General features: G+C 42.3%; 1 protein-coding gene across 7 annotated transcripts in view; it reads left to right on the top strand.

Annotated features, from left to right (window-relative positions):
- KCNMA1 (potassium calcium-activated channel subfamily M alpha 1) overlaps nt 1–27,631 on the top strand; it is a 726,630-nt gene that overhangs the window by 412,395 nt on the left and 286,604 nt on the right. For all 7 annotated transcript variants that reach the window (XM_042961232.1, XM_042961231.1, XM_042961233.1 and 4 more), the window contains exons 4-5: nt 16,232–16,325; nt 17,175–17,286. In XM_042961232.1, coding sequence (XP_042817166.1) covers nt 16,232–16,325; nt 17,175–17,286 — 206 coding nt within the window. The remainder of the gene's footprint in view (nt 1–16,231; nt 16,326–17,174; nt 17,287–27,631) is intronic.

The raw sequence follows: 27,631 nt of genomic DNA, 5'->3' as shown, positions 1-27,631 counted from the left end.
AGCATCACACTTAATAACTTTTTTAATTTTTTTTAACATTTATTTATTTTTGAGACAGAGAGAGACAGAGCATGAACAGGGGAGGGTCAGAGAGAGAGGGAGACACAGAATCCAAAACAGGCTCCAGGGTCTGAGCGGTCAGCACAGAGCCTGACGCGGGGCTCGAACTCACGGACCATGAGATCATGACCTGAGCTGAAGTCGGATGCTTAACCAACTGAGCCACCCAGGCGCTCCACACTTAATAACTTTTAACAGGAGAGCACATTCTCACAAATGGCCCTCTCCCTCTTGCCTTCTTGACTGCAGCCAAAAGAAAGCTGCACCCCCTCAAAATCTGTGTTCTCAGCAGCCCTCTGGGATCTGAGGAAATCTAAGTCTATAAAGAAAAACTACTTCATCATGCTCATAGAAGCCTAGACACACGACACATAGGGTTTTATAGAACATTTAAAAGGCATTGGAGTATGATGCTTGGTGACAGCGTTAACCAAGGTCTTTAGACAATCAGCAGAGAAAGTGTTAGCTGTAACTCCTCTGCATGCCTAGGTATGTTCACATGTTATTTGTCTATAATCGTTGGCAAGTATTTAGTATGTACAGATGGCCTTCCTCCATTCAAGGTACTGAAATTTATCCAATCCATGTAGATTCTAACTATAACTTAGAGACTGCTCTCCAAAAAGCAGAGAGAATGCCTTCTTAATAGGGTAGGTCCTTTCCAAAGATGAAGAGACACATGTCCTGTGATACAAAGACTGTAATGATGGGGAGGGCTGTCTTAGAAGTAGCCACATGGTGGGGTCCCAGGGTGGCTCTGACGGTTAAGTGTCCAACTGTTGATTTCACAGCTCAGGTCATGATCTCACGGTTTGTGAGTCTGAGCCCTGCATCGAGCTCCGTTCACAGAGCCTGCTTAGGATTCTCTCTCTCCTCTCTCTGCCCCTCTCCCTCTCCCCCTGCCTCAAAAATAAATAAATAAACTTTAAAAAAAAATAGCCACATGGTTAGGTAAGGGACAATTCCCAGGATCTTAGGATACTTAGTGCTGCAGTAACAGTTTTTATCTTATTATCTGTGTAGGTGACTTTTTTCCTTTAGAATTTAACTTGACTGATGATCCTCTTTGCCTCCACGTGTTCCTGCTTCCGATTCCTTCTCCATATCCTTACCTGTTAACGTCCTACAAAAGATAATGGCCTTATTCACCCGCATTGAAACTTCTATCACCTCGCTGTTTCCTATAGGATAAAGACTAGACATGCTACCAAGGCACACAGATGCCTCACAATCTCCATCCAGCCCCATTTCTTGCCGATCCTACAGTCTACTGAGGCTCCAGTCATACGGAGCCCCCCCCCCCATTCCCAGAATGCACTGTGTGCTCCTGTGCCTCCAAGTTTCTGTCCATGCTTGTCCCTCTGCTTCAGTACCTTATCCTGCCTCTGTCCCTGACGGATTTTACTCATCACTCATAACCTATCTCAAAAGTTAGGCGGATGCCACCTTCTCCAGAGCCGCTTGTTTCTTATGTGTATTGCAGTACTAATGACCATAATAGCTAAAATGACACAGCATTTTCCATGTGCCAGTCACTAACAAAACAGTTAACATTTACTAACTCATTTATTCCTCTCAACAACCTGAGGAGGTGGGTATTCTTTGCATTTTATACATGAGGAGACTGAGGTACAGAAAGATTAAGTAACGTGCCTAAGGTCCTATAGCAGAATTTTGAAGCAAGACACTGTTGCATATATGCTTCCAGAAATTAAAATATGGGTAGACTCCTCTACTAAATGGAAAATGACTCAAGAAGAGGAACCATGTTTGATTGGATTTTATGTCTCCCCAAACTAGATAGTGCCTGTCTCAAAAGAACCTTGGAGAAATTTGTTGAACGAATGTACAGAGTATTATATTTTCATTGCAAACTATAATCTTTTTGAAAACATGTCATTTAAATTAAGCCTTTAGGTTTTTAATCCATGAGAAAGGAATGAGTTGCGACCAAGTGGAAACAGCTGCATTTTGAGGTGTGGAAGCTGGTGTGGGAAGCAGCCCTGGGTTTCTTTTCTACCTGCATCCTGTAGTGTTGGTGGATGGTCAGCTCTCAGGGAGCACGTGAGGCTGAGATAGCATCCTGCCCCTTCCTGTGGAGTGTGTCCCCCATCAGGGCTGTGATCACACCCACAGGGTAGGAGAAGGCTGAGCTCCAGGAGTGCATTTCAAGAGGTGCCTACTTTTCTCCAATCAGAACCAGGAAGGAGAAATTGGAGGAAGTTAGACGTAGACCACACCATCCTTTAGACCATACCATCCTTTGCGTTGCGTTCATTGTGTCAGAGATCACAAGAGGCAAAGGGGGAGGAGAAAAGAAAGCAGATGTTAAGCAGGCAGTTCTCAGACATCCTGTGTGGATTTGACATCAGAGGGGTGCTTGATGGGATCCTACTGAATCAGTACTATTTTTATTCCTTTAGGAAGAACTTTAATTTTTTTTTTCTGATCACTTGATTTTGATTAAAACACCTTTGGGGAGTCTCACCTGTAACTAAGGTTTTATGAAATGGTCAAGGTATATGTTGATGAACTCACTTCTAACCTGCCATGCATGCTGAGATGAAGAAAACATGGCTTCCCTTGGGAGTGGGTTTGAAAAAGGGTCATAAGTGGCTTCCTGGGGCTATAGTTGCATAGAGTTACCTACTTTGTGCTGCCCCAAGCTTTCATGACTATTGGGTTGCTTCACTGCCATGTTATACCTCGGGACTCACCATGAGTTCTGTAACCCACAGGTTAAGGATGTTGGCACTTAACTGTCTTTTATTTATCTGACCAGCTCAGCTCTGCTTGTATAATGAATTGTAACCACAGGAAATCATGGTGTGTATCTTTATGTAACTGATGCCTTGCTTTTCCTGAATTTTCAAAACATCTTAAAAATTATGGTTGATGTTAAAGACTCTAATGAGGTTATTTTTTGAAGCAACATACATTATAATAAGACATGCATTCGAAAGGATGGCCGGGGAAACCATCTCATCAGAGTGACTGTCAGAGGTTCTGTCCTCACCTTCCCTCCTCTGTCTCTCCCCTCCCCGTCCCCAACGCTGCCTCTTCTCATGTGTAATGCCAGTGCTCTGTACAGTGTTCTGTTTAGAGTGGTTTGAACATTTTTCTGCCCGTGTCTTTCATTGCTGAAGTAACTCACCTCTCTCATATCGACTCTTACCCAGGAGCCGCACTGCAGACTCTTTGATGTAGGTCTTTTCTGCATGGCAGCTAAGGCCAAGCTGTGGTTTTCATTGCATGATGCAACTTCACCCTTTTGGTTGTCGCCTCCAGGTTAACCAGATCCTTTTCCCGCACTGTGCATGCATGCCGCGAGCTTTCCCCCAAGGCCCGGACCTGAATGCAGTGAGCACTGGGCGCATGCATGGAATTGAAGCGGCGAGCATTCCAATACACTGAAGCACTGGGATGTAGGGTTCCCTTTGGATACCTTTGTAGGTCTCCAGTTTGCTGTGATACCAGGAAGGCCATTCTATCCCTTAAAATCTCAAGACTAAAACGTTGTGAAAGAGAAATTAATCTATTTAGATGTATGCTAAGCAAAGGCTAACAACAAGGAATTTAGAAACAAGGGTCAGTTTTCCAAATAACCACTTACCTGATGATCAGTCCTCCAAATTCCCAGATCTGCATGGATGTGCTCCAAATGACCAGTTATTACATTACCTTATCACATCTTTCTGAACACTGTGACCTAGTTTGGTTTTGTTTAGAGCTAATAAGATTAATAAATGTCTGACTGTATATACTTAAAAAAAAACCAAAACTTCTTAGGCTAAATGGCCTGGGAAATACAGTCATTGGCCTTTGTCTTAGTTTATCGTGTAAACAGGAGTACCACTAATTCAACTTTAAAAGAGTAAAATGGTAGTACTATGAAGGAATACCATATTTATCGAAACATGTTGGCATTGCATTCAGTATTACTGATTAGTAACTGTGATCGTTTTTCACTCATTGAAATATATTTTTGCCTTAGGGTGTCTAACGACTCCTTTTAAAACTGCTTTTCTTTTTTTAACATGTCTTTTTTTCTCCTTTTTTCATGCTTTTATTTTCAGAATAAACTTTTACAAAAAAAATAATTGTTAGGGTCTTTTTTTGAACTGGATTTTTTTGTTATTTCACATAAACAGTAGATGCTTTACATTTTAGACATACCTTGGCTGTAAATAGAGAATGATGACAGGTTGGTGTTACCAAACTCTGATAATCCTAGGGCAGGAATAAGAGTTCCTAGAGTTCCAAGAATTCTTGGTAGAATCAGCTTTCCAGTAGATTGAAACTCCACACTAAGCAGTCATAATGACACAAAACTGAAAGCTTCATATCCTGTGTTTTATTTTTTGTCATGAATCCTGATTTCCTCATATCTGGGGAATTTAGTAGATTGAAGTTCTTTCCATACTTCTTTTCCCCCATTCTGTTAAATATATCCTATTCACCCTGTAGAAATAGACTCTGCTTAGAATTTTATAGCATGTTCTTTTGGTAACCAGTAAAAAGGCTCTTTACATGGAAGTGTTTCCTCTTTTGAAAGGACCTTAGATGGAATTTTAGTGTAGACCAGTGCAGAGCAGGTGATCCTGACCAGCATGTTGACATGCTCTCACTTTACCAGAGTTTGTCTTCATCTGGGGGTTTGGCAAGGGAAACGACTGATTTTCCTCTTTGGGGTTCTTCAGTAAAGGAACCCACTTCTCTTTCTCATAAAAACACAGCGCTTCCGCATAAAATGAAAGGATTTCTGAAACCCAACATAGAGGGGGGATAAATGGATCCATTCATGAAGACAAAAGAGAGAACCATAAGAAATAAGCTTCCTAGGGGCATCCCCCTTTTACAGTGAGGGGGAAAATGGCTCTAGAGAAAATCAAAGACATGGCCACAGAATTAAAAAGGGGGACATGCGGAAGGTAGCAAGGAAAGAGAAGCTTGTACTCCAGTGAGCATACAACTCACGTCATTACTTTCTGAATATGGATCCAGAAGTCAGGTAGACACCATTAATATTGGTGGAAGGAGCTATTGTTTCTGAGGTATGAGCAGGACAATTTTGATAATAAATGATTTGCCCTGCTAACCAGAAGCAAATGGGAAAGGAAGAGTGAAGGAAAATAAATGTTCCTCGAGGTAAGAAGTTATTTTCATGAAGTAAAGAGGAAATTGAGAGTGTATACTTGAATATATGATGGCACAACCATAGGATTTAACAAGCCATTACCGTTTTCCCTGTTAATGATGACAATTTGTCTCTAAAGGTAACTTGTCACATCTGATTTTCCATGGTGATGTTGGTCCTCACTGCCCAGGTCACTTTATGGCATTCCTAAGGAGTGATTCCTGCTTTGGACTCAGCAGACTCATGACTTCTAATCAGCAACATCTCAGACTCTCCGTTTTGGCTGTGAGGCTGCTGGGCTCTCAACAAAACTCCTAAATAGGAATACTTACAAAACTTCCACGACTCAGCTGTCAGCCAAAGACAGAGCTAAGACACAGCTATTTTATTTTCTTGTGTAATATAAAGGTGCAGTTGTTTTCTACGCCAGATGTCAGAAGGACTTGTACCAGGTCTCTCTCTGTCTTCTTAAAAAAAATTTCTCAACAAAAAAAAACCACCTCAGGATGTCAGAAACAAAACTATCATAATTATCCTTTAGCATCACATATAAATTCACGTGTAGCTTTTAACAAATGCCGGTGTCTCGGCGTGAGTATGTATGTTATGTGACAGTGTTTTCTATTCCTCAAAGTGAAGCAAAGCAGACAAATGCAACAACTGTTTCTTTACCTACTGAATTTTTCCCTCATGCTCTTGAGCCTCCCCGTATTGGTACCAGGCAGGTTTTCAGCACTGGCAGTCTTTGTCATTGTAGCTCTTTGGATGAGACCATCGAGGAGATATATGCCGTTGTGCTTGGATCGGATGTGGCTGGCAGATAGCAGGATTGAAACTGTAGCAGATCTAAGTCTCTTAGGCTGCTGGCAGGAAATCGGAGTTCAGTGAAGAGAACAGGGAAAGGATCTGTCTCATGCATCCTCATTACCCTCACTTGATTAGGCTGCCAGTCTGCGACCCAGAGCAGACTGGGCCTGGCTGAGTAGATTTGGTAGTTTTGGCTTTCCCACTCGAAATCCTTGCAGGTAGACCAATAGCAAGGAGGCATTGCCAAGGTCAGGCTGTTTTGGTGTGTCAGGATTATGTGAAAGCCAGGGAAGCGGACAGAGATGGGAGCATAGGGAGATAGCTCCTTAGCATCTTAGTATCCTTAGCATACTAAGTAGGAGACTAGTAGGATGATCAGGGAATGCCCAGAAGAATCCAAGACAAATAGCAGGAGAAGGCCCAAACAGGAGAATTTTAAAGTCTGCACCCAGTAACAGTTCAAAGAGGTCCCATGGTAATTTGAAAGACTGTTAAACTATGGAAAACCCAACCCACCCACTCAACCTTTGGAGCCCCTCCCATTCTCTATGCAATTATGAGACCTTCATAGTTTATTTGGGAAGCCTTGAGGCCAAAGCACCTAGCAACTGTGCCCCCAGGCTGCTTCCTTATGGTTGCTCTCTCCTCCAGAAATGGTGACACCAGGCAGTTGCCCCCCAGTGTCTAGGAGCTGACTAGTGATTATTACTGCCAGGAGATGATTGTCTATGGGCCTCTCAGCACATGTGTGGTGTGGCAACACTTAATATCCAGGAGTGTTAGGATGAATCCTCATTTCTGGCTTCTTCAGGTCTAAGTTTTTGTAGGCATGAGAGTAGTTTGGCTCCAGGGGTCAGAGCTACTGTGTCCCCCACACCCCTGCCCCGCCCCTCCATGCCAGGCATTGTGTCTGGATTCCCTGCTCTCCTTTCAGACCTGGAACTTATTCTCGCTTCCCTCTTCTCCCCATTTCCACTCACCTCACCCAGGCCATCCTGTTTTGTGGATGGTCTCAGAGTGCGGTTGGGGTTGGGTAGAGAGAATACGCTTGTGCTGGAAGGCTGTGGGTGTGTGTGCACATGTGTATGTGCACGTGTACCCTCCCACATGTACCACTCGATGACTGTACATGCTCATTGACCCTGCCCTTGAAGAACTCTCAGTCTGTTTTATAGTATTTGTGTGTGTGTGTGTGTGTGTGTGTGTGTGTGTGTGTGTATTTGAATTATCTACTTCATCCTATCCCTCTACTAGATAAATAGGAGTTTACTCAATGAGAGATGGCTGTAGTCAGTGGAGGTAGAGGAATAAGAGTAAGAATTAATCTGTCATGAGTCCTCAGACAGTTCAGTGAAAACCAAAGCAGCACTCATTTGGCGAGACTCTGTTTCACGTAGTAGCTTAACTCTGATTTATTACATAAAAGTTGCTGGCAAATATGAACACTAATTCCACTCTGGTAACAACAGTGATTGAAATAATTGTAGTCTGTGGACAAATTGGAGAAAACAAGCATTAGTGGGTAGGTTGTCTTGGACCTCATTCCAAGAGTCCAACAGTGATCTTACGGATGTAGAGTTGGAAGAGATATTTAGAAGACATATGACTGGTTCGTCCCCCTGCCTCTCCTCCAGATCCATACTAAGCCAACTAGGCAAATGAAACTCTCTCTTCTGCTAAAGACCCAGGAAAAGAATACACAGCCTCCTGTGGCCACTCATTAAAGTGACTCATGGCTCTCTCTGTCAGGAAATCTTGGTTAATTATTTAGTATTTATGAGACTGTGTGGCTGCCTTCATGGAAATATAATTTCCCTGGTGTTTCTTCTTTAATATTACCCAAATGCAATGCTCTAATATATAGAATCGCACCAGATGTTAGCTCACTGCACAACCTATTGGGCATTTGAATTATATTGCAACACCCGGTAAAGAGGCAATAAAGCCGGTACAAATAGAAAATTAAGTGTGAAATAATCGATTCTATCAGGTTTTTGTTCATTTGGATGATTGCCCTTTTTTTGGCATTTTTCTACAAACAGTAATTATTATCACTGCTGTTATTACCTTAGTTTTAAAAATAACTATCACCTTTTCAGTGCTTGGTCTTTGCTCATCTGACTTTATGCTCGCAACAGCCTGTGAAGTCTGTATCCTTATCTCCAGTTTACAGATGAGAAAACCAAGGCATGGAGGTGAAATTATTTGTCCATGACTGTGTAGCTAATAAGTGATAGAGCTGGGATTTTAACTTTTTCATCAAATTCCAAAAACTACCTCACTGCTATTTGTGCTTGAGGTCAACTTGTAATGCCCACATTTTGCTTTTGACTTACTTATTTGGGTACATAAGTGGATAAACAGATATGGAATGAAGATGAGGAGACCCTAAGTTTGGATAGCATATTGAAATGTCGTGAGAAAATTCAGAAGAACTCCATAAAAAAGTGACAAAGATTTCACCATGTGAGTTTTATGAAAACAAATTATCTGTGTGTTTCATTGAGAAATCCAGTGTGTAAGGAACTGATGTATTTTGTTCTCTTCATCAGCCATCTATGTCATATTTTTGTCTCTTGAGAATGCTTAATTATTAGGACCAATTATTCAGGTAGATACCCTGAGCCATACAACTGCTCTGAAGTCTATGGCTATCATTGTTCCAGGATTCTCCATAACAGTCAAAGCTCAAGGAGACAGAGCACATAGGATTCCAGAGTAGTAAGGGTTTATATATCGCCTCTCCATTTTTTCCAGTTCATTTCAGCATGACCCTAATGAGGCATGTGTTTGTGACTATTGGATCGCATCTCATCAGTTGAGCAGAGGCATAATTGGAACCCTGATGCTGTCAGAAAGATTAATAGGCCTGTTGATACAAACACGTAACTGAAGATTTCCCAACAAGGCCATTTAACCAACTGGCTTGGGATCAAGTAACAAAAAGTGTTTGCTATTTGCATTAGAACCATTGCAAGGTCTAAAACAAGTGTCTGAAGATTTAGAAAAGGCTCCTTTTGATGCCATTGTCGTTAGTATTGATTAATGACTGAACACAAACTGCCCCCATCAACAATAATGTCTTAGAAGATAGCTACTCAGATGTTCTGGGATAAAGTAAAAATGATGGTCAACAGAAGAAGTTGGGTTCTGTTTGATAAAAGTAATAAAGCCTACACAAGTTATTGAATATATGCTCCACTCAGTGTAAACACTAAAAGCACCAACATTGGAAAGATAAGCTCTAAAGTACATACCTCTGACAAGGTAATTATAATGGGAGCACTAATGATAGCTAAAGGATAGAAAGCTTGCAGCTTGGATCCATTCAAGACCTGGGGTGCTGTGCAGGTTAGAAGACAATGTTCTATGTGAAGAATATTATTTTCTCAATGATTAATTACTGTCATGTCATTTGCACTAAATCCACTATTATCATTAACTTGCAACGTATTTTTCTGAGACCTAAAATTATATGAATAATAATATTGATTTCTAATTTGGAGTATATTGCAAAGACTTGCATTCCCTTTTAAAATTTTTTGGTCTCATATTCTGATTAGCTAGGTGCTTTTATTCCTATTTTGGGGGCACCTGGGTGGCTTAGTCAGTTAAGGGTCCGACTTCAGCTCAGGTCATGATCTTGCGGTCTGTGAGTTCAAGTCCTATGTCGGGCTCTGTGCTGACAGCTCAGAACCTGGAGCCTGCTTCAGATTCTGTGTCTCCCTCTCATTCTGCCCCTCTCCTGCTCGCACTCTGTCTCTCTATCTCTCTCAAAAATAAATAAACATTAAAAAAATTTATTCCTATTTTGTTGGCAGGAAAACTGAGGTACTTTGCTTATCCAGTATATCCAGACATTGCTAGGAAAACCTCAAATCACTTAGATTGCCTACCTCTTGATTGCAAATAGACTCCATAGTATCTGCGACTGTATGAACTTATATTTTTTCTTTATTTCAATGGAATGAAATGAGATGCAAAATTTACAGTCTGGTCCATAATTAGAAGTGTTCAAAGTATCTAAACATTATTCCATTAGTATGTCAATTCTTGTTCTTCTAGAATAATAGAGGGTGAGAAAAAATTGGGTTATCTTGAAGGTCATCCATCTTTAAGCAGATGGATACCTAGGAGTTATTTCTCAAGAAGCAGTGGGACTTATCCTCAGCAGATGGGGTCAGGCTTCCTGATGCCACTAGCCCCCTCAGGGGCCCAGGAAGCACTTCTGGGGATTAGTAATGTCCCATATGACCATCTTTACAGAACAGGGTTAGATACAGGTTGGACAGATCAACTTCCTTTGAATTTTCCCAAACCATTTGACAAACACATTATATTTTCTAGGGCAGTTTTACCTCCTCTGTAAATCAGTCAGCCCTCCTCGTTTTTACCTAAGCTCCATGCCAGGGTCTGTGGATATCAGAGGCTACCTCTTATGTTTCTTTTACCTCTCCAAGGATGTTGCAGTTCTTCTGGAACAGTAAGTGGCATGGCAGAAGGGATATTGGGTCTCTGTCCCAACTCTTCCACTTACCTACATGATCTTGGGTAGGTTTCTGAGACTCTACTTCTCAGAAGCCTGCAAAATGGGGTTTATAACAAAATACTTTATTTTGCCAAGTTGTAAGAACCAAATACAATAGTATGTGCAAACTTTATACAATTGACAGATATGATTATATTGGATTGGATGAGAATCAACATTACAAGATGGTTTAGAATCCTCACTCCTAATGCTATAGGAATTGACACATGGGAGACGTCAGCCAGGGCATGAGTAATTCACTGAGCTGCACCTTTCTGTTGGTTTTGAAGGCTGCAAAATGTTTGAACACAAAGAGGGAGGAACAATTTGAAGAGGCCATGACAAAAGCATAGATTTAGAATTAGGAATGTGTGGGTCACACTCATGAAATAAGGAAGGCACCAGCTCCTGGTGGCAAAGGGCTTGGCCTGGAGCATGTGGTCAAAAATGGGACATGTAGTGAGGTTGCGTTTTAGAGGTCCTTCACAGCCACGGTTAGAGCTGATGCGAGAGGCAGGAGGCAGCCATGATGGTAGATGAATGACATCTTTTAATTAAATTAATCTGGCAACATTGCAGAGGTGAGACTAGGAGAAGAGCCTGGAATCATTAAGCTTACTGTATTGATTCATGTCTTTGGTGCTGTGGGCACTCCGGTGGTCCATAATCCTGGTGGGAATTGAGAAGGCTCCATCCAATTTAAAAAGGGACTAGCCACAAAAGCAAGGAGAGTTTAAGTGTTGGAAATTATTTCACAAAGTGCTATTTTGTTCCTCAGTTAGTCCCTTCCCTCTCATGTGATTATTTATTAAATCACCTCAGATATTTGCTGCTGTTGTTGTTGTCCCTAAACTGCTTAACATTTTGTTATCTCTTATAAATGATGGTCTCCATAACCTCTCCCCATATATACCTTATCATTTTTCCTTTTAATCTTAAACAAAAATGTGCTCCTCAGGCACTCTGTTAATTAGAATGTCGTTGGTAAAGCTCGCATGGTGGTATTGTAATTACTTCTCTGTATTGTCTTAATTTTTGTTCCCATCTGAAACTGAAAATATCTGTTCAACCTCTTGATCTCAGCAATTAGTTAAGTGGTATGCAGCTGGTTATCCGGGGGTGGGCTCAGATGTTTAATCACCTCTGTTCAGGTCTGAATGGGAATCTTCTCGAGCAGCGACACCTGTAATTAGTGTGTAGTTGCAAGAAAGTTCTTCTGGAACAGTGGCTCTCAACATGTGGTCGCCAGAAAAGCAGCAGTGTCTGGGAAACCGTTAGAAATGCAAATTCCCAGGGGCCCATCCTAGCCCTACTAAATCAGAAACTCTGGAAGGGGCCTGCCAATGCTTTAATAAGCCTTCTAGGTGCCTGCTAAAGTTTGAGAACCACTGTCCTGGAGAAATACCTTCACAAGGTTAGGAAAACAGACTTCAGAAAACACCAGGGGAGTTGAGAGGCTGAGAAGAGAGGGCAATCACTACCCTCTTGGAGATGATGCAGATTTCCAGAGGAATAAGCATTGGAAGTGAGATTTTTTTTTGACCTGAGTCCCTGCTCCTGGAAAGAAAACCTGGCTAGCTATTGTTTGCCCTATGCTTTGGAAAGACAAGTGTTTTTCTTTGTTTCTTTGTTTTGTTTTGTTTTGTTTTGGAGAGAGAGGAGAGGAGAGGGGCAGAGGGAGAGAGAGAGAAAGAAAGAGAGAGAGAATCCCAAAGCGGCTCCACATTCAGCACAGACCCTGATGTGGGGCTCGATCTCACAACTGTGAGATCATGACCTGAGCTGAAACCAAGAGTAAGACACTTAACCAACTGAGCCACTGAGGCTCAGAAAACTTTGTCTTTGGAAAGACATGTACGTAAGTCAGTTTTTAGGAAGGACTATTGGATCTTCTGGCTCAAGGGTCTTCATTGGATATTTTAATGTTAAATAGATGAAGAAAGAGATCTATTTGCCACATTGAGTCTCAGTTTCCTCTACAGACACCTAAATACTGAAGATATCCTTATTTGATGGTCAAGAGGAAATAAGACCTCTATCCTACACTGAACATTTAAATAAAAGAAGCAGGTCTTTATTGAGATTCTTTTGAAGGTGTCCCAATCACAGAGTCCTGGTCAAAATGCTAAGGTTGCCTAAGGTTTTAGTATCACCTTTGATCCATGGACTGTGGGAGTCTAAAAATGAAGAGTCCATCAGCTTACCAACTACCTTGTATCATCTAATTGGTAAGTCATTAGTTAACCAGGAATAATTTAGGGAAAGTCCATTTTCTACTACCACGATCAGAACCAGTATACTTATTTAAGTTCTTAAAACTCCACTTTGTTTTTTCTATTGGCAACATATATCCACATAAAACATATTCTGATGTGGTCATGCCTCATCAGAATGCCAATCCAAATTTAAGTGTGTAATTCAGAGTTTATTTTGTGTTAAAAACAAAACAATTTGTTTTCTAGCTCTTGAAACTTCTGTGTGTCTAGACGAGGAACTCTCTTATTTTACATAGGAAGGAAGAAGAGTTTGTGTTTCATTTTCTATCCTACAATGAGCATTAATCATTTAGATAAAAATCTCGTTGGGAGGAAAATAAATCCTCATTGATATGGCCAACGCTTTTATTGTTGAATTATGTATTTTCTTTTTATAAGATCAATGAACTTCTCCATGGGTTGTTTCCATTTGGGGAATGAAATGATGGGGCTTTAGAATCTCCACTCTGTGGTCTCTGATTGTTGGAGTTTGTGGACTGCGGGCACTCGGAGGATTTAACTCAGAGGGGATCCTGATAAAGGGTTCTACTGCCACTTGAGAAAACTAGGCAGGACATTTCTCCTTGGGCTCTCATGTAAGCAGGAAAGAGCTAAAAGTGATAGAAAACAGACTTTCTGATCACTCTGGTCCTACAGGGGTCCCAGAGGCTGGCCCTCTTTTATCCCAGAGTTTTCCGCTTCTCTTTCATCTTAGCAGAATATGCTCATATCATTGGTGAGTTCCAGCCAGAGAAAAAGCTGCATAATTTGCTCCTTTTCTTACTGCAGCTCAAAGTCTAGGACTCAAGGAACAATGTGAAGCAACGGTTAAATCAGGTCTGAATGTTTGAAAGAAGTACAAAAGAAAAGGTTTAATATGGTTTCAACATTGTCTACTGTAAATTAGGGATGCTGTTGAGGTATATTTTTCAACACTGTGTCCTTTAGCATCAAGCCCTCTCATTGTTGTCATTGGGTATGGACAATATAGGAGGGGACAACAGAAATGACAAGGAAGGAAAGGATCAATGGAAAGAAGTTGCTACAGTCTAGTCTGATTCCTTATAGTTCTGCTTCTATTTATACTGAGCCAAAATATCCTCAATGGCATTGAGCTAACATCTTTCCCCCCACTCCCATTCTCTTCCACAGCCTAGCAAATGTTTTCCCTATTAGATACACTTTAAGGTTACTACCAAATTAACCACAAAGGCCATGGCATTAACAGAAGCTAGAAAATTCCCAGGAGCCCCAAATAAGCCACGAAAAACTATTGTGTAGGCAATTGTAAGGTTATTGTTTGGCCTTGGTGAAGTGATAGTGGGTTTTCCATGATAGACTTGGGAGCAAAGAGTTTCTCTCTGTCCCTTTGACTATGACTATTAATCTTGATGAATATGAATTTCCACAGCTAAGTCACTACTGGTACAAGTAAAAGCTGAAGTGCAGTATTTACGAATGGAGCTGCCCACCCTCATTCTCTTGCTCACTCTCTTACACACACACACACACACACACACACACACACACACACACACACACACCTCATTCATTCTTCAGTAGCATATCATACCAGTGGCTTATGTAGCACAGAGATGCATTGTCTCTTTATCCCTTGCAATCTACAGTGGATTTCTGGTCAACCTAGTTCATGTACTTCTTTTCACTACAACTAGAGTAGCTAAGAACTCTGACACCTTTGAACCATATGGGTCTTGTTTTTGAAATGAAACAAAACACCGTCATGGCTTGGGAATTGCAGAAATGTCACTTACTAACTCTAGGCCTGGATTTTTTTTTTCATTTAAATTAATACCTGTGTAAGGGAGGAGGCAAATAGCAATGGTTTGGCTTTTTGTGCTCTGCCTCCTTTCAGCATTGGACTAAGCAAACTCCATGCTGTCTCCCCTCCCACTTCCCCACCTTAGTGAAAACCTAGGAGTTGTCATTTCCTTCGTAAAAGAACTGTTTTTCAGTGTTTGCTCTTTGTTCAGTCTGCGTAGTTGGTAAATGCAAGTGTAGATAACTCTTAATGCTTGTCTGGAGGTTTTTCTGCCTATTTGTGATTTGGGAGATGACCAAGGGCATGTTTGACTTGTAATAGAGATGAAGAATGGATAAATCCAGTGCATGTAATATGATTGGAGAGTCCCATAGACTGACCCACTGTGCATTCCCATAATGCCTGTTGAACAACCAAGCATTGCCCTTGCAGAAGTACAACTATACTAACTGGTATTGCCTACAGTGATTTCCAAAATGGTGGTACTCAGAAATCCAACATCCTGCACTTCTCAAGGGGGCCCTCTCCTGGCCCGGAGGTCCATGTTGCTTCCCATCCAGGGAAGGTATTTTGCTTCTCCCCATCCTTCCTCCCCTTTCCCTCCCCTCACTTTCTTTATATTCCTGGCCTGAGTGTTACCTTTTGCTTACTGGTAAGAGTATACTATGAATTTTCATTTACAGCTTTGAGATACTTATGAGGCTTTCCTGCTTCCCACTCAGCCCCAAACTTGGGACTTTTCACACACTGATCCTCTGATCAGTTTGATGCGGGAAAGCACATGGAAGCCATGTACCAGTTTGTATAGTAGTACCGTTTTAAACTGTGTACTCTTGAACAAAGTAGAGTGTGCTGGGGGTTCGCATTGGCTGCTTGACACACACAAAGCCAATTAACTTGCATGCCAAAAAAAAAAAGAAAAAGAAAAGAAAAGAAAAGAAAAGAAAAGAAAAGAAAAGAAAAGAAAAGAAAAGAAAAGAAATTAACCCTTAGAGTACTGCTTCAACATTTTTGTTTAAGGGTCTTGAACTTTACCGGTTAGGCAATGCTTCTTTCTCCAGATCCGAGTGCTGCACTTAAAGTCCATACTTAGTCTAGCCAGAACATCAACCAGGATCCTCTCTTCCACAGCTTTCCTGAGATGCTCCTGGGTCCTTTATTATTAATCAACTGATGGCATTAAAGAGGTCTAAAACATAGCCACTGTGTTTCACTGAAAATGGGCTCCACTTCCAGTGTGCTTGAGGGTGTGAGGGACTATTTTTAGCTTTGGTACGTGTCCTCTTAAAGAAAGAAGTCAGTTCTTTAAGGGTTAATATGAAATTAAGGAATTTGATGGTCTCTCTTGCTTGTCCTTCCTCCAAGGTGTCTGCATGATCCTTTTTAGATTCTTAGCTCACCTGTTGAATGATGGTAAAAAGTAATATATATATATATATATATATAATTGCAAAAACAAAAGAACAAAAGACTGAATGGTTGAATGAAAAGACCCCTTGGCAATGCTTGCTTGATTATCACAGAGGGTAGAAAGACCAAATGTTTTAGTTAACGAATATTCATTTTGTCCTCTACCCCGAGCACCACTGCTACACAGTATTGTGGAAGACTTGATGATGCTTTTCATTTACCTCTTGCTTTTTCTTCTTCCTGTCTAATAGCCCAATAGAATCCTGCCAGAATTTCTACAAAGATTTCACATTACAGATCGACATGGCTTTCAACGTGTTCTTCCTTCTCTACTTTGGCTTGAGGGTAAGTCTGATCCGTGCCACCCGGTATCATAATGGGGCATCTTGGACCCAGGGACCATCCTTCACCAGCATCTGTTCTCGCAGAGATGAAGCCCAGTGTTTCCAGGGGAGACAACAGACCTGCACTGTGATTTTCAGTCTCTGACAGAGACCTTTCCTCAACTCAGCATTTTCTGAAGTACATGTTAAAATCTTGTTCCAAGGAGGAGAAACAGGGATTGAAATAACTATTTTGCCTTTGCTGGCCTACTGTTTCTCATCTCTCTAAATACGAATGCATTGTTGCCTTAAATAGGAACAAAAAAAACTTCTCTTAAAATTATGTTCATCAGGGTTCGCTTAACTGAATCCTAAGAGAACAGGTGTGAGGACTGAATCAAGGGGGTAGATTGGCCGAATTTGGGACTTGGGCATTTATACTGGAGCCTGTTTACGGCAATGGTGGGGGGCAGGGGTGGCTGCATAGAGTGTGTATCACAGAGATTGTGTGTGCACACGTGCATGCGTGAGTGGATGCATACGTATATGCCTTATTTACAGTTATATTTACATTGGAGTCTAACGAAGATGAGACCACTCAAACTTTCCGATGACACTATTGAAAACCATAGGAAAATAGATTGCCGGGTATTTCTCCAAGGTTAACATAGTCTACAGTCACTCTCCAGAAAAGGCTGTATATCCAAATTCTAAGACAGAAACAGCCTGTGATTGGTATAGATATGAGAAGGACATAACATCTCCCTCCAGGCCCCCATGAAAAACCAAAACATAGCCTTTGGCCAAAGAACATAGTTAGAATGCCAGCATCATGCTTCTCATTTTTTTGTCTCCTTTTCTCTTTCCCCAGTTTATTGCAGCCAACGATAAGCTGTGGTTCTGGCTGGAAGTGAACTCTGTGGTAGATTTCTTCACGGTTCCCCCAGTGTTTGTGTCTGTGTACTTAAACAGAAGTTGGCTTGGTAAGTCAGTCTCTCCTCCTTTCTTCTTACTGGTTCCCGAACTGTGGTGGATCAGAGGCCTGGTCTGTCCCCACGGAAAGAAAGTTTTGTGTGAATGTGCACAACTCTTGGAGTTTGGGGGGTTAGTGAGGACAGTTCTCTTCAGAGCACTAGCCCAGGAGGATTCGCGCAGTGAGTGCTTCAGGTAAGGCAGTTTTCTCATTGTGGAAGCCTAGGCGTCACACTGTCACAGCCAGGACCTCTGCCTCGTGTTTCTGTCATTTTCATTCAGCCTGCCGTTAGAACTGGACACAGAAGAGCCTGGTACGAGGCCAACTTTCCGAGTAACTGATTCAGGTGCCCCAGAAGGCCTGCCTGCCGAAGTTAGCTTCTGTCTGCTTCTCGGTTTTATGACGAGTGGTTCCTGCCTGGTTTATCTAGAGCTAAGAGTTCCTCTGTGGGACAGCGTACAGGAAGGCATCTCGAGCCACTGTCTCCTTGAAGGAGGTGGAGCTCCCCTCCCGTGCTAAAGGAGAGGCTTTTGCTGGTGCTGTGTTCACATCTTACTTCCCGTATCTGCTCAACATGTCACTTCCTGTCTGTCCCTGGCAGGTGACTTCCTGCATTACGAGCAAGACAGTTTGGCAGGAGAAGTAGTTAGCTCGAGGATGGTCATGGCAGCCAGAGGCATAGAGAGACAGCTTTGAGCTTCTCTTTGTTGCACTGAATAATTCTCTCAGAATGTTCCTGCTGCCGTAGGTCTACCGGGAGAAAGGGAGGCTGAAACAGGGTTCACAGGACTATTTGTGCGTCCAATCTGTATTTTTAGAAATTTTTGGTGTTACCTCAATTTTTTTTCAAAGTAATAGAAATAAAACCTTGGATTGCAAGTAACCTGTTCTGCGAGTGTTCCACAAGACAAGCAAACATTTCTAAGAAACTTTAACTTGATAAACGAGCTATGCCTTGCAATATGAGTCGTATGTGAGGCTGAATGTCACACTGAATGACACTGAATGTCACAACTGAACCAACGGTTCTTGAAATTTGCTTTGATATACAAATGCTTTGGATTACAAGTGTGTTTCTGGAATGAATTATGCTCGCAAACCAAGGTTTTATGTATATTACATTCAGTATAAACATTTAAAGATGTATAAAGGAAATATCAATCATGTCTTCCCCGTTCTCACTGCCTTCTCCCTGGGATGCTCAGTGTTCATAGACTTCCATATCTTTCCTTCATGCCCCATTGCTACAAACATGGATGTGTACATATATATGTTGTAGAGGAGGTGGTCTTTGTACAAATACGTGTGTCCATGACATTGCACTGGAATTTGGTTTTCTCACTAACAAATAAATGATGGACATCCCTTCAGCTCTGTAATAATTCATTTTATTAGAGTTACACAGAATTCTACAAATTGTTGTATTGCAGTTCATTTGGACACAGCCCTAATGATGGACCACCTGATTATTTTCTTTTTGCACTGTAAACAATGTTTTAATACACACCCTCATCCACACATCTGTGCAATTTTATTTCTCTAGATGGTTCTAGGTTCCTGGAAGAGTAATTGCTGAATCAAAGCATGCATATATTTTAGTTTGTACAGAAATTGATGGTTCACTTTTCAGAAATGTTGTGTCAAGATATGCTTCCACTAGCAGTATGTTTTTGATGTCCTTGCTAGCACTGTGAATTTATTACATGCCTCATATCAAGTATTTAAAAAAAGAAGCACCCTTTGTATATGATGTATGCAATAATCACATACACACATATCTGTGTGTATCTACGTGTGTATATCCCATAAGGATTCTATTTTGGACGGATTTTCACATTAGAATTGTATTCATTCACTCAATGGAAAAGTCATCATCCTTGATTTGAGACCTGCTTGCTTAGATTGGGTTTTCTAGCCAGCATGATGAAACCATCAGAGCCACTCACAAATCTGAGAAGTAACCTGAATATGCTCTGGTACTGAGGGTCCCAGCTACCTCAGCTTGACTGTTAACTGGCTTTGTGACCTGGGGAGCTCACTTTTCTTTCACTCAGCCTGTTGTTTATAATCTGTAAAATAAAGGTTAGGTTAGATGATTTCTCAGGTACTTTGAGCTCAGAATGTCTCTAGGATTCTTGCATTGTTCATGGGAAATTTGGCATCTAGGTTGTTGGGAAGGACTGGGATATTGGTGAAATCAAACCATCAACATTCCTGAGTCAAAATTACATATGGGTTGCTAACCATGGTTCATCCTAGTCCATCCTGTTGCAAAGAGTATACACACGCATGTGTGCACACACGTACACGCATGTACCCATGTACCTGTGAGCGTGCACAGACCCTGAAAAACTCCAGACAGACAGAGAAAGAAGGAAGGGGAAGAGGAAAGAAGAGAGGAAGGGAGAGAGAAGGAGGGAGAGAGGGAGGGAGGGAGGAGGGAAAGGAATCTGCCTTCTCTTCCTGCCTTCTCTTCTCTTCTCTTCTCTTCTCTTCTCTTCTCTTCTCTTCTCTTCTCTTCTCTTAATTACTCTGTACACTGGAACAACCACTTTGCTTCTGGACCCTCAGTTTTCCCTTCTGAAAAATGGGAGGTTTGGACTTAAATTATCATCTAGTCCCCACACTTCATGAGTTGGAATTTTATGTCAAGCTCCATTCTCTCTTGGTCCCTTGTGGTCCTAGGTGATTGAGGATAGTCCTTCATGACTGGTGGAGACACCATCCTGTGCAGCGAGCAGATCTCACCCCAGGGTAAGGGTATAGAGCCAAGTCTCCTTGTGAGACTAAAAGCATCTTTGTGTCAGGAGAACTTGGATGTTTTAAAAACTCATGCCTTCTTGGGAATGATTTAATCCTGATTTTTGGCTTGGTGTTCTCATCTAGTGAAAAATCCACCAGAGTGAACAGGAAAAGGGGAAGAAAAAGAAAAAAGAAGAGAAATGAGATATACTTTTGCATCTGCTGTGGTTTCTCTTCAAAAATTAAACCTTTAAAATGTGCTTCAATTGAACAGTATTTATTAATACCTACTATGTGCCAGGCACTTTTCCAGATGATTTGGAAACAACAGTGAATAAAATAGCATCCTACCCCATAATGTTGCAGTGAGGGAAGAACAGGAAAAAAATGAGCCTAGTAAATAGGCAAATTATACAGTGCGTTAGGAAGCATAAGTGTGTTGCAACTGAAAACAGACCAACAAACTTTTGGGCTATAAAATCATAATAAAAATACCAACAACAAATAACCTTTCCCCCCTTGTAGGAGAAGGCATCCTTAATGAAATGCTTGTGGTTCTCAGCCCCTTGGGTGAGCTCCACCACTGGTCTTCCTGTTATGGAAGAGAATTCAGTAGAATAATATTTCAAGGAGGTTTCCGTGTCTGATTTAATACATGGGTTATTACATCGTGAAACAATTATTGTGCTGATGAGCTGCCAAATATAAAATGAACATTCCCATGAGATATGGCTTATACAGTAGAAGGAATAATCCCATTAAACGGGGGGCATTTCAGGAAGTGCTACCTTCCTCCTGGAAAACGAAAAGGTGCTGCCTTTACTGGTTGAGGTTTGGCATAAGCTGAGGAAAAGTGCAGTCTGTTCTATTTCTCCTGCACACACCTGCTGAGCTCTATAACACAGGGGGCTGCACTATAGCTGGAGTCATGTGGGTGCAAAACAGAACAAGGGCTATGACCCCCATCCTTACCTTTGCCAGAGCAAAATGCACACCACATTTGACTTCTTATCATAATGTATGGTTGCATATTATATAGTATTGTATTGGTTTACTTTATGTATGTATTATCTTAGTGCATTTGATGGTGTATTGATAATAACAGCTAATTCCAGTTCTACCATGTGCTGGGAACTCTGATCAGCCCCTTACATATATGAACTCACTTAATTCTCAGAAAAGTCCTGTGAGCTGGGAGTTACTTTCCCCATTTTGCAGATAAGGAAACCGATTCAGCGACGATAGCTCTTGTCCCAGGTTGTGTAGCTTTGGAAGAGGGGGAAGGGGTGATTTGCCCAGATTTGATCTGATTTTATGTCTGTATTCATGCTGTTCTTCTGCCTCTGTCCTTAGCCTTGAAAGATTGGGGGTTTTGAGGACTGGGTTGGGGTGACTGAACTGATTTGGCTAATTTCTGTTGGCACTTCTCCATCTCTCCTTACTGAGAAAGATTCACTTCGGGCAGGCAGGGAGCTCTTATTTAAGAACACACGTCCTCATGACTCCTCATCCCCATCCCACTCGTCCTTGCCCACCTTCAGTTTCTAGAGTTGTCACTAGGACCTGGGGAACACATAGAGCTTGTCTGGTGTCTCCCGAGTCCCAAGGTACCTTAGCACCTTGGGGACCAGATCTGTTCCACCTGAGAGAGAGGGAGAGACTAGAGGCTTCCACACATGCTGTCAATAGAGCAGAGTGGGTCAGAGCCAAGCTCTGGGCTACCACCCCAATTCACATCTTGGCTTGGCCAATGGGTCACCTTAAGCAAGGTTGTTTTACCTGTCTTAAACTCAGTTTTCCACCTGTCCAATGAATGGGCAGTACTCACCTCACAGGGTTGCAGAGGGGATTTTGTGAGGCAGTGTAAGTAAAATACCATGTACCTAGGACGGGGTTCACGATGATCCCAGGCTTCTCTTTCTAACCTACCTATCATATTTTAAAGCACCAAGAAAGAAAACAAACCAGAATGGAACCAAAAATAAGGCAGCGGGATGTGAGGACATCCACGTTGGCAGGCGGCAAGTCTCTGCTTATTTTAATTCCTGTTCCCACACACACCAGCTTATTCATTTTTGTTTCTCTCACCAAATCCTTATCCTACCTCACTAAAATAAATGTACCTTGAAATGAGAGATGTATTTTATTTTGAGACTAGAATAACATGCTGAGGAGAGCTCTTCTGTCTGTCTCATTTTGGGGGGAACTGTATCCCCAAGGTAGGTCAACAGACTGTGCCTCCTTTGTGTATTTATTTATGTGGTTTCATTGAGGGTCATTTTGTGTGGTTAAAAGGAGAGAGGAGAGAAAAAATAATGATGCACTCACTGGCCACTCATCTCGCTAGCTTTTATTGAGTGATTACTGTGTATTCAGCACTGAGATGAGGGGACCATGTCTGGCCACCCTGTTTTACTATGTTTTACTATGATCTCCAACATTGCCCCTCTTCTCTGATTAATGAAATCAGGGGATGGTAAGGAGCCCCAGGCCTTGAACCCAGGGTGGAAAAACTGTCAACTATAAACGTACCTGTTCCTCTAACCCATGTTAGACTTCAGCACCTCTGGAAAACACTGCTAGAAAATAGAGAACTCTGATAAAAAATAGAAAAATGAGTTAGTGCCCAGCCACAAGGCAATTAAAATGATTTAAGATATCTGCTTATAAATATATGCCCGGGCAGTACCTTTTTTGTGTCAAAAGGTGATAAAAACAGGATTTAAAAAAAAAAAAAAAAAAGGTCAGATCCTTAAAAACAACAACAAAAGGACAAAACGTAGTTCCTGTTTGAGACTGAGGTTTCAATCTAGTTTTAGAACCAAAATAAACACGCATGCAGCAACAGCAGGTAACACTGCCCGCTGTATAATTAAGTCCCAAATTGTCAGGTACAGGCTGTAAGGGCCGTGGGAGTTCACAGGAGAAAGAGCTTATGTGGGTGGAGGAACGCGAGGAGGCTTCTGCAAGGCACCAGCTCAGCCCGGCTTGCCGTGGTGGGTGAAACTGGGGAGCAGTGGCCCGCTTCGAAGGGGAGAGGAGACCAGCCTACCCTGTGCAGAGGATAGCAGGTGCCCACCAATGATAATGCCGTCCTAGAGAAGAAAGCACCCTTCCCTGCACCAGGCATCAATCAGCCCCACAGCCCCACAGCCCTGCAAGATGGATGTGTTTGTTTCCTCTTGCTGCAGTAACAAGTGAGCGCCACAAATGGCGGTGGCTTAACACAAGTTTCTTTCTTTCTTTTTTTAATGCTTTATTATTTATTTTTGAGAGAGAGACACAGAGAGAGAGAGCGAACGGGCATGAGTGGGTGAGGGGCAAAGAGAGAGGGAGAATCCGAAGCAGGCTCCAAGCTCTGTCGGCACAGAGCCCAATGCGGGGCTCGAACTCATGAATTGTGAGATCATGACCTGAGCCAAAGTCGGATGCTTAACCGACTGAGCCACCCAGGTGCCCCAACACAAGTTTATTTCTTACAGGTATGTAGATTAGAAGTCAGCTTGGGTCTCTCTGGACTAAGGGACAAGAGTCTTCAGGGCTGTGCTCCCTTCTGGAAGCTCAGAGGAATGTTCTCTTACCTTGCCTTTTCCATCTTTCGCAGACCACCCACACTCCTTGGCTTGGGGCCCCTTCCTCCATCTTCAAAGCCAGCAGCCCTGGGTTGAGTCCTCTTACCACGTCTCACTGATCTTGCCATCTGTCATCACCTTCCTCAGACTGTCTCTCTCCTGTCTCCTGCTCCTACTTCTAAGGACCCTTGTGATTATACTGGGGTCCTACATGGATAATCCAAGATACTTACCCCATATTAAGGTCAGCGGGTTAGTAACCTTAATTTGTCTGCTACTGTGATTACCTTTTGCCATGTAAATTACCATATGCCCAGATTCTGAGGATTACCATGAATGTTTTTTTTGGGGGAGGGGTGGGCATTATTCTGCCCATCAAAAGCAGTATTATTATTAATACTCCTATTTTGCTGAAGAGGAAACTGAGGTTCAGAGAAGTTAAGTATCTTGCCCCAAATCATGGAGCCAGGGCTGCACAGTTTTTGGAGTCCAAAAGACCTAGTAGGCATTCTGGGCCCTCCATGCCCTTGCCTTGTCATATGTTTCTACCCTGTTATGGGAGGAGACCTTTGGGGAAATCTTGCTTGGAGCCTGAGAACTTCCCCCCTCTCCTCACTTCCACGTAGTGTTTTTCTTCTTCTTCTTCTTCTTCTTCTTTTCTTGGGACCTGGTGAATTACTAAGCCGATATGCCTACTATTCATTATTCTTAAACATTTGCTCTGGTGGGGGGGGGGGCTTCCCACGTGGCTGCAGCAATTGAGGGGAACATGTTAGGTCTACATGCCCCCTGCTTAAAAGCTTCCTTTCCTTAGAATTCATGCTTTCTTGCTTTTTCTGGAGCTTACTTTAAAGAATGGAGAGAAACCAGAATTTTAGAATGCCAGATGAGGCGACAAGTTATAATGTGTTCCCAGGGAAAGCAGCATGTGGAGTTACCTTTCCTCTCGTTATTCTCTCAGGGCACAGCTGCAGTCTTAGGAGGCTTTCCATTGCCCTCTACATCATAGGGTGTCTGGCCCCAGGGCCACTCCCTTGCTTGAAGAATCCCACAACGGGTAAAGTGAGGGGCGGTTAATATCTAGCCTTCTGTTGACTGGCCTCTGCATTTGGTAAAAGTACTCAATGGTGAAAGCCTTTGCCTGGTTTCTGTTTCCTGACATCAGGAATTTTCAGTGTATTGAAACTTAAAACAAAACAAAACAAAACAAAACCATAAAACCCCAAATATGATTTGGCCAGAAAGTAGAGGCAGCCCCTTGTGGGCAGCCCCAGGCACACAGACTTGACTCCCAGCTTCCCCTGCCCCTTACAATTCCCACCAGGGGTCCACCAGGCTGCTAATTGCATCTACCCTGCTGTGTGTTCCCTCTGCTGAGGGCAGAGTGAGTTTCTGCCCCATCTCACTGGCTGGCATCCCTCTCCCTGTTAAGGCACAGCCCTAACTTCACCACCCATGTAAAGCCTTCCCATTTTTCCAGTTGGAATGAATTCCCTGACCTTTTTCTCTTTTGCTCTTACAATTAGTGCTATAAAAACAGTATTATCATCTGTGTTATATTATCAGTTAGAATACAAGTTCCATGACACCTTTGTGCAGGAACATTGACCGTCCTGTTTTTTTGCTGTGTCCTGGTGCCTGGAACAGTGCCTGGCACATAATTTGTGCTTGTTGAATGAATGAATGAATGAATGAATGAATGAGTGTGTTTTCTTTCAAGGATGATAATAATGAACAATTACTTGCTTATTAAAGACAGACACTGGGCTCAGCATCTCATATACATTATCTGAATTAATGTTCACAGTAGCCCAATGAGTAAATACTATAGTCTGATTTTACAATTTAGAGAACTAGGTTTGCGAGTTACATAACTTTCTCAGGTAGTAAGTGTGGATCCAGGACTCAGCCCAGTTCAATCTGATTTCTGAGCCCATGCTTTTAAAATTACTAGTCCAGTGGTTCTCAAGGTGTGGTTCCAATACCAGCAGCATCAGCACCACCTGAAAATTTGTTAGATATGCAGATTCTCAGGACCCAGCACAGACCCAATGAATCAAAAACTCCCAGAGTTTAATCTGACAATCTTTGTTTTGCACACCTTCCTGGCCACCCTGATATTCACCCAATTTTGAGAACCACTGTCCTAGGCTATTCTGGGATGCTTATACATTTGGCTGTCCACAAGAATCCCCCAGAAGGTTTTCAAAACTCATGATGTTCAGACCAAACCTCCAATCAATTAGATCAGAGTCTCTGGTTTGGGGGATATGACCCAGGTTCAGCATTTTTTAATGTTCTCCATTGCATCAAAAATGCAATAAGGTTGAGAACCATGTATATACATCTTCTAATTGTGAACGTTGAGTTAATTTCTCCCTACAAGAGTGCTTCCTAGTCTTTATGTGCATGTGAAACACTGGGAGGTCTTAGAATGCAGTTTCTGATTTGGGAAGTTTGGGTGGGACCAGATATTCTGCCTTTCTACATGTTTCCAGGTGAGGCTGGTGCTTCTAGTCTGGGGACCATATTTGAAGTAGCCAGGCTTTCTAGTCTGGACTGAAATGTCCAGTAAGGTAACCACTAACAACATTGGGCTACTTAAATGTAGACTAATCAAAATTAAATAAAATCTCAAAGCTCTGTTTCTCATTCATACTAGCTACATTTCAAGCATTCGCTAGCACCGTGTGGTTAGTGGCTGTGGTGTTGGACAGCACAAATACAGAACATTGCCATCATCACAAGAATTCCACCTGACCACACTACTCTAGAATGTGTCTTGTGAGAGAGGTGCCTCGGTGGCTCAGTCGGTTGAGCATCCGAATTCAGCTCAGGTCAGGTCGTGATCTCACCATTCGTGACTTTTAGCCCCGCATTGGACTCTGTGCCGACAGCTCAGAGCCTGGAGCCTGCTTTCGATTCTGTGTCTCTGTCTCTCTCTACCCCTCCTCTGCTCGTGCTCTGTCTCGCTCTCTCTCCTTCAGAAGTAAATAAACATTAACAATTTTTTTTTAGACTGTGTCTTGTGATAGAACGTACCATGAATTTTTACTTTTTGTATGTCTGGGACACCCTTGTAAACTGTGGAAGCTTAACAAATGTTTACTGAAGTGATTTTTAATGAGAGGACCGATGTACAGATGTACACAATCGAAGTGAGACTCCCCACCACCCTATCCAGATTACATTATTTAAGGCCTCAGTAGGCAACAACTACACAAAAGAGGCTCTGGGCCTGGCTCCAGCTCCAGCTTCTTCCCCAGGACTCTACTGCTGCATTTTGAAATGGCCTTCTGGGCTCTGAAAGGAAAGGTCTCTGGTGCCCCCTACAGGACTGTCTTGGACTTTGCTGGATCAGAGTGAGATTAAGTAGGCTGGAGGAGGGGAGATAAATTGGCTCAAAGTCAGTGGCTACTTGGCAGTTAGTCAGAGGTAAGGATAGGCTCACTTCGCATTCCCACAAGGTGTTTGACATCTAATAACTTGACTTGAGTCAGCCGCTATGACCATAAACTCCCCATTCTTCCCCCCACCACCCCAAGGGCTCTCCTGGTCCCATTGCCCAGGGTCTAGAAGGAAGGGTCTTTGAGAACCACCAGAGGTGACCTGAGGCAGTTGGACACAGATGCTCTAAAACCCAAAGCCTTCTATGTAAACCCTTCCCTGTAGTTAGTGGTTTAATTTAAAATAATAACAATAAAAGAAAAGTGTGGCTTCCCTTTTGGGGGCCAGATGTCTTTGGAGATGGAGAAAGAGAGAGAAGTATGTGCTCTAAAAGAGAAGGTGCTTCCATAACTAGGGTGTGTTGGATCTGTTCACATCTTACATCTTTACATGTGTGTATTTATGTGTGTGTTTGTACATGTACAGGTACAATTTGTAATTATCCCAGGTAGTCTTCCAAACACCACTATGAAATAAGGATCATTTTTAGCCCCATTTTCCAGATGGGGAAACCAAGGCCTAGAGAGGTTCTGTAACTTGCCAAGAGTCATATAGTAGGTAAGTGGCAGAGCCAGGCTTTGGACCCAGGCACTC

Source organism: Panthera tigris, chromosome D2 (assembly GCF_018350195.1).
Source record: "Panthera tigris isolate Pti1 chromosome D2, P.tigris_Pti1_mat1.1, whole genome shotgun sequence".
Lineage (NCBI taxonomy): Eukaryota > Metazoa > Chordata > Mammalia > Carnivora > Felidae > Panthera > Panthera tigris.
Note: the sequence above shows the minus strand (reverse complement) of the source record. Positions and strands in the feature narration are given on the sequence as shown.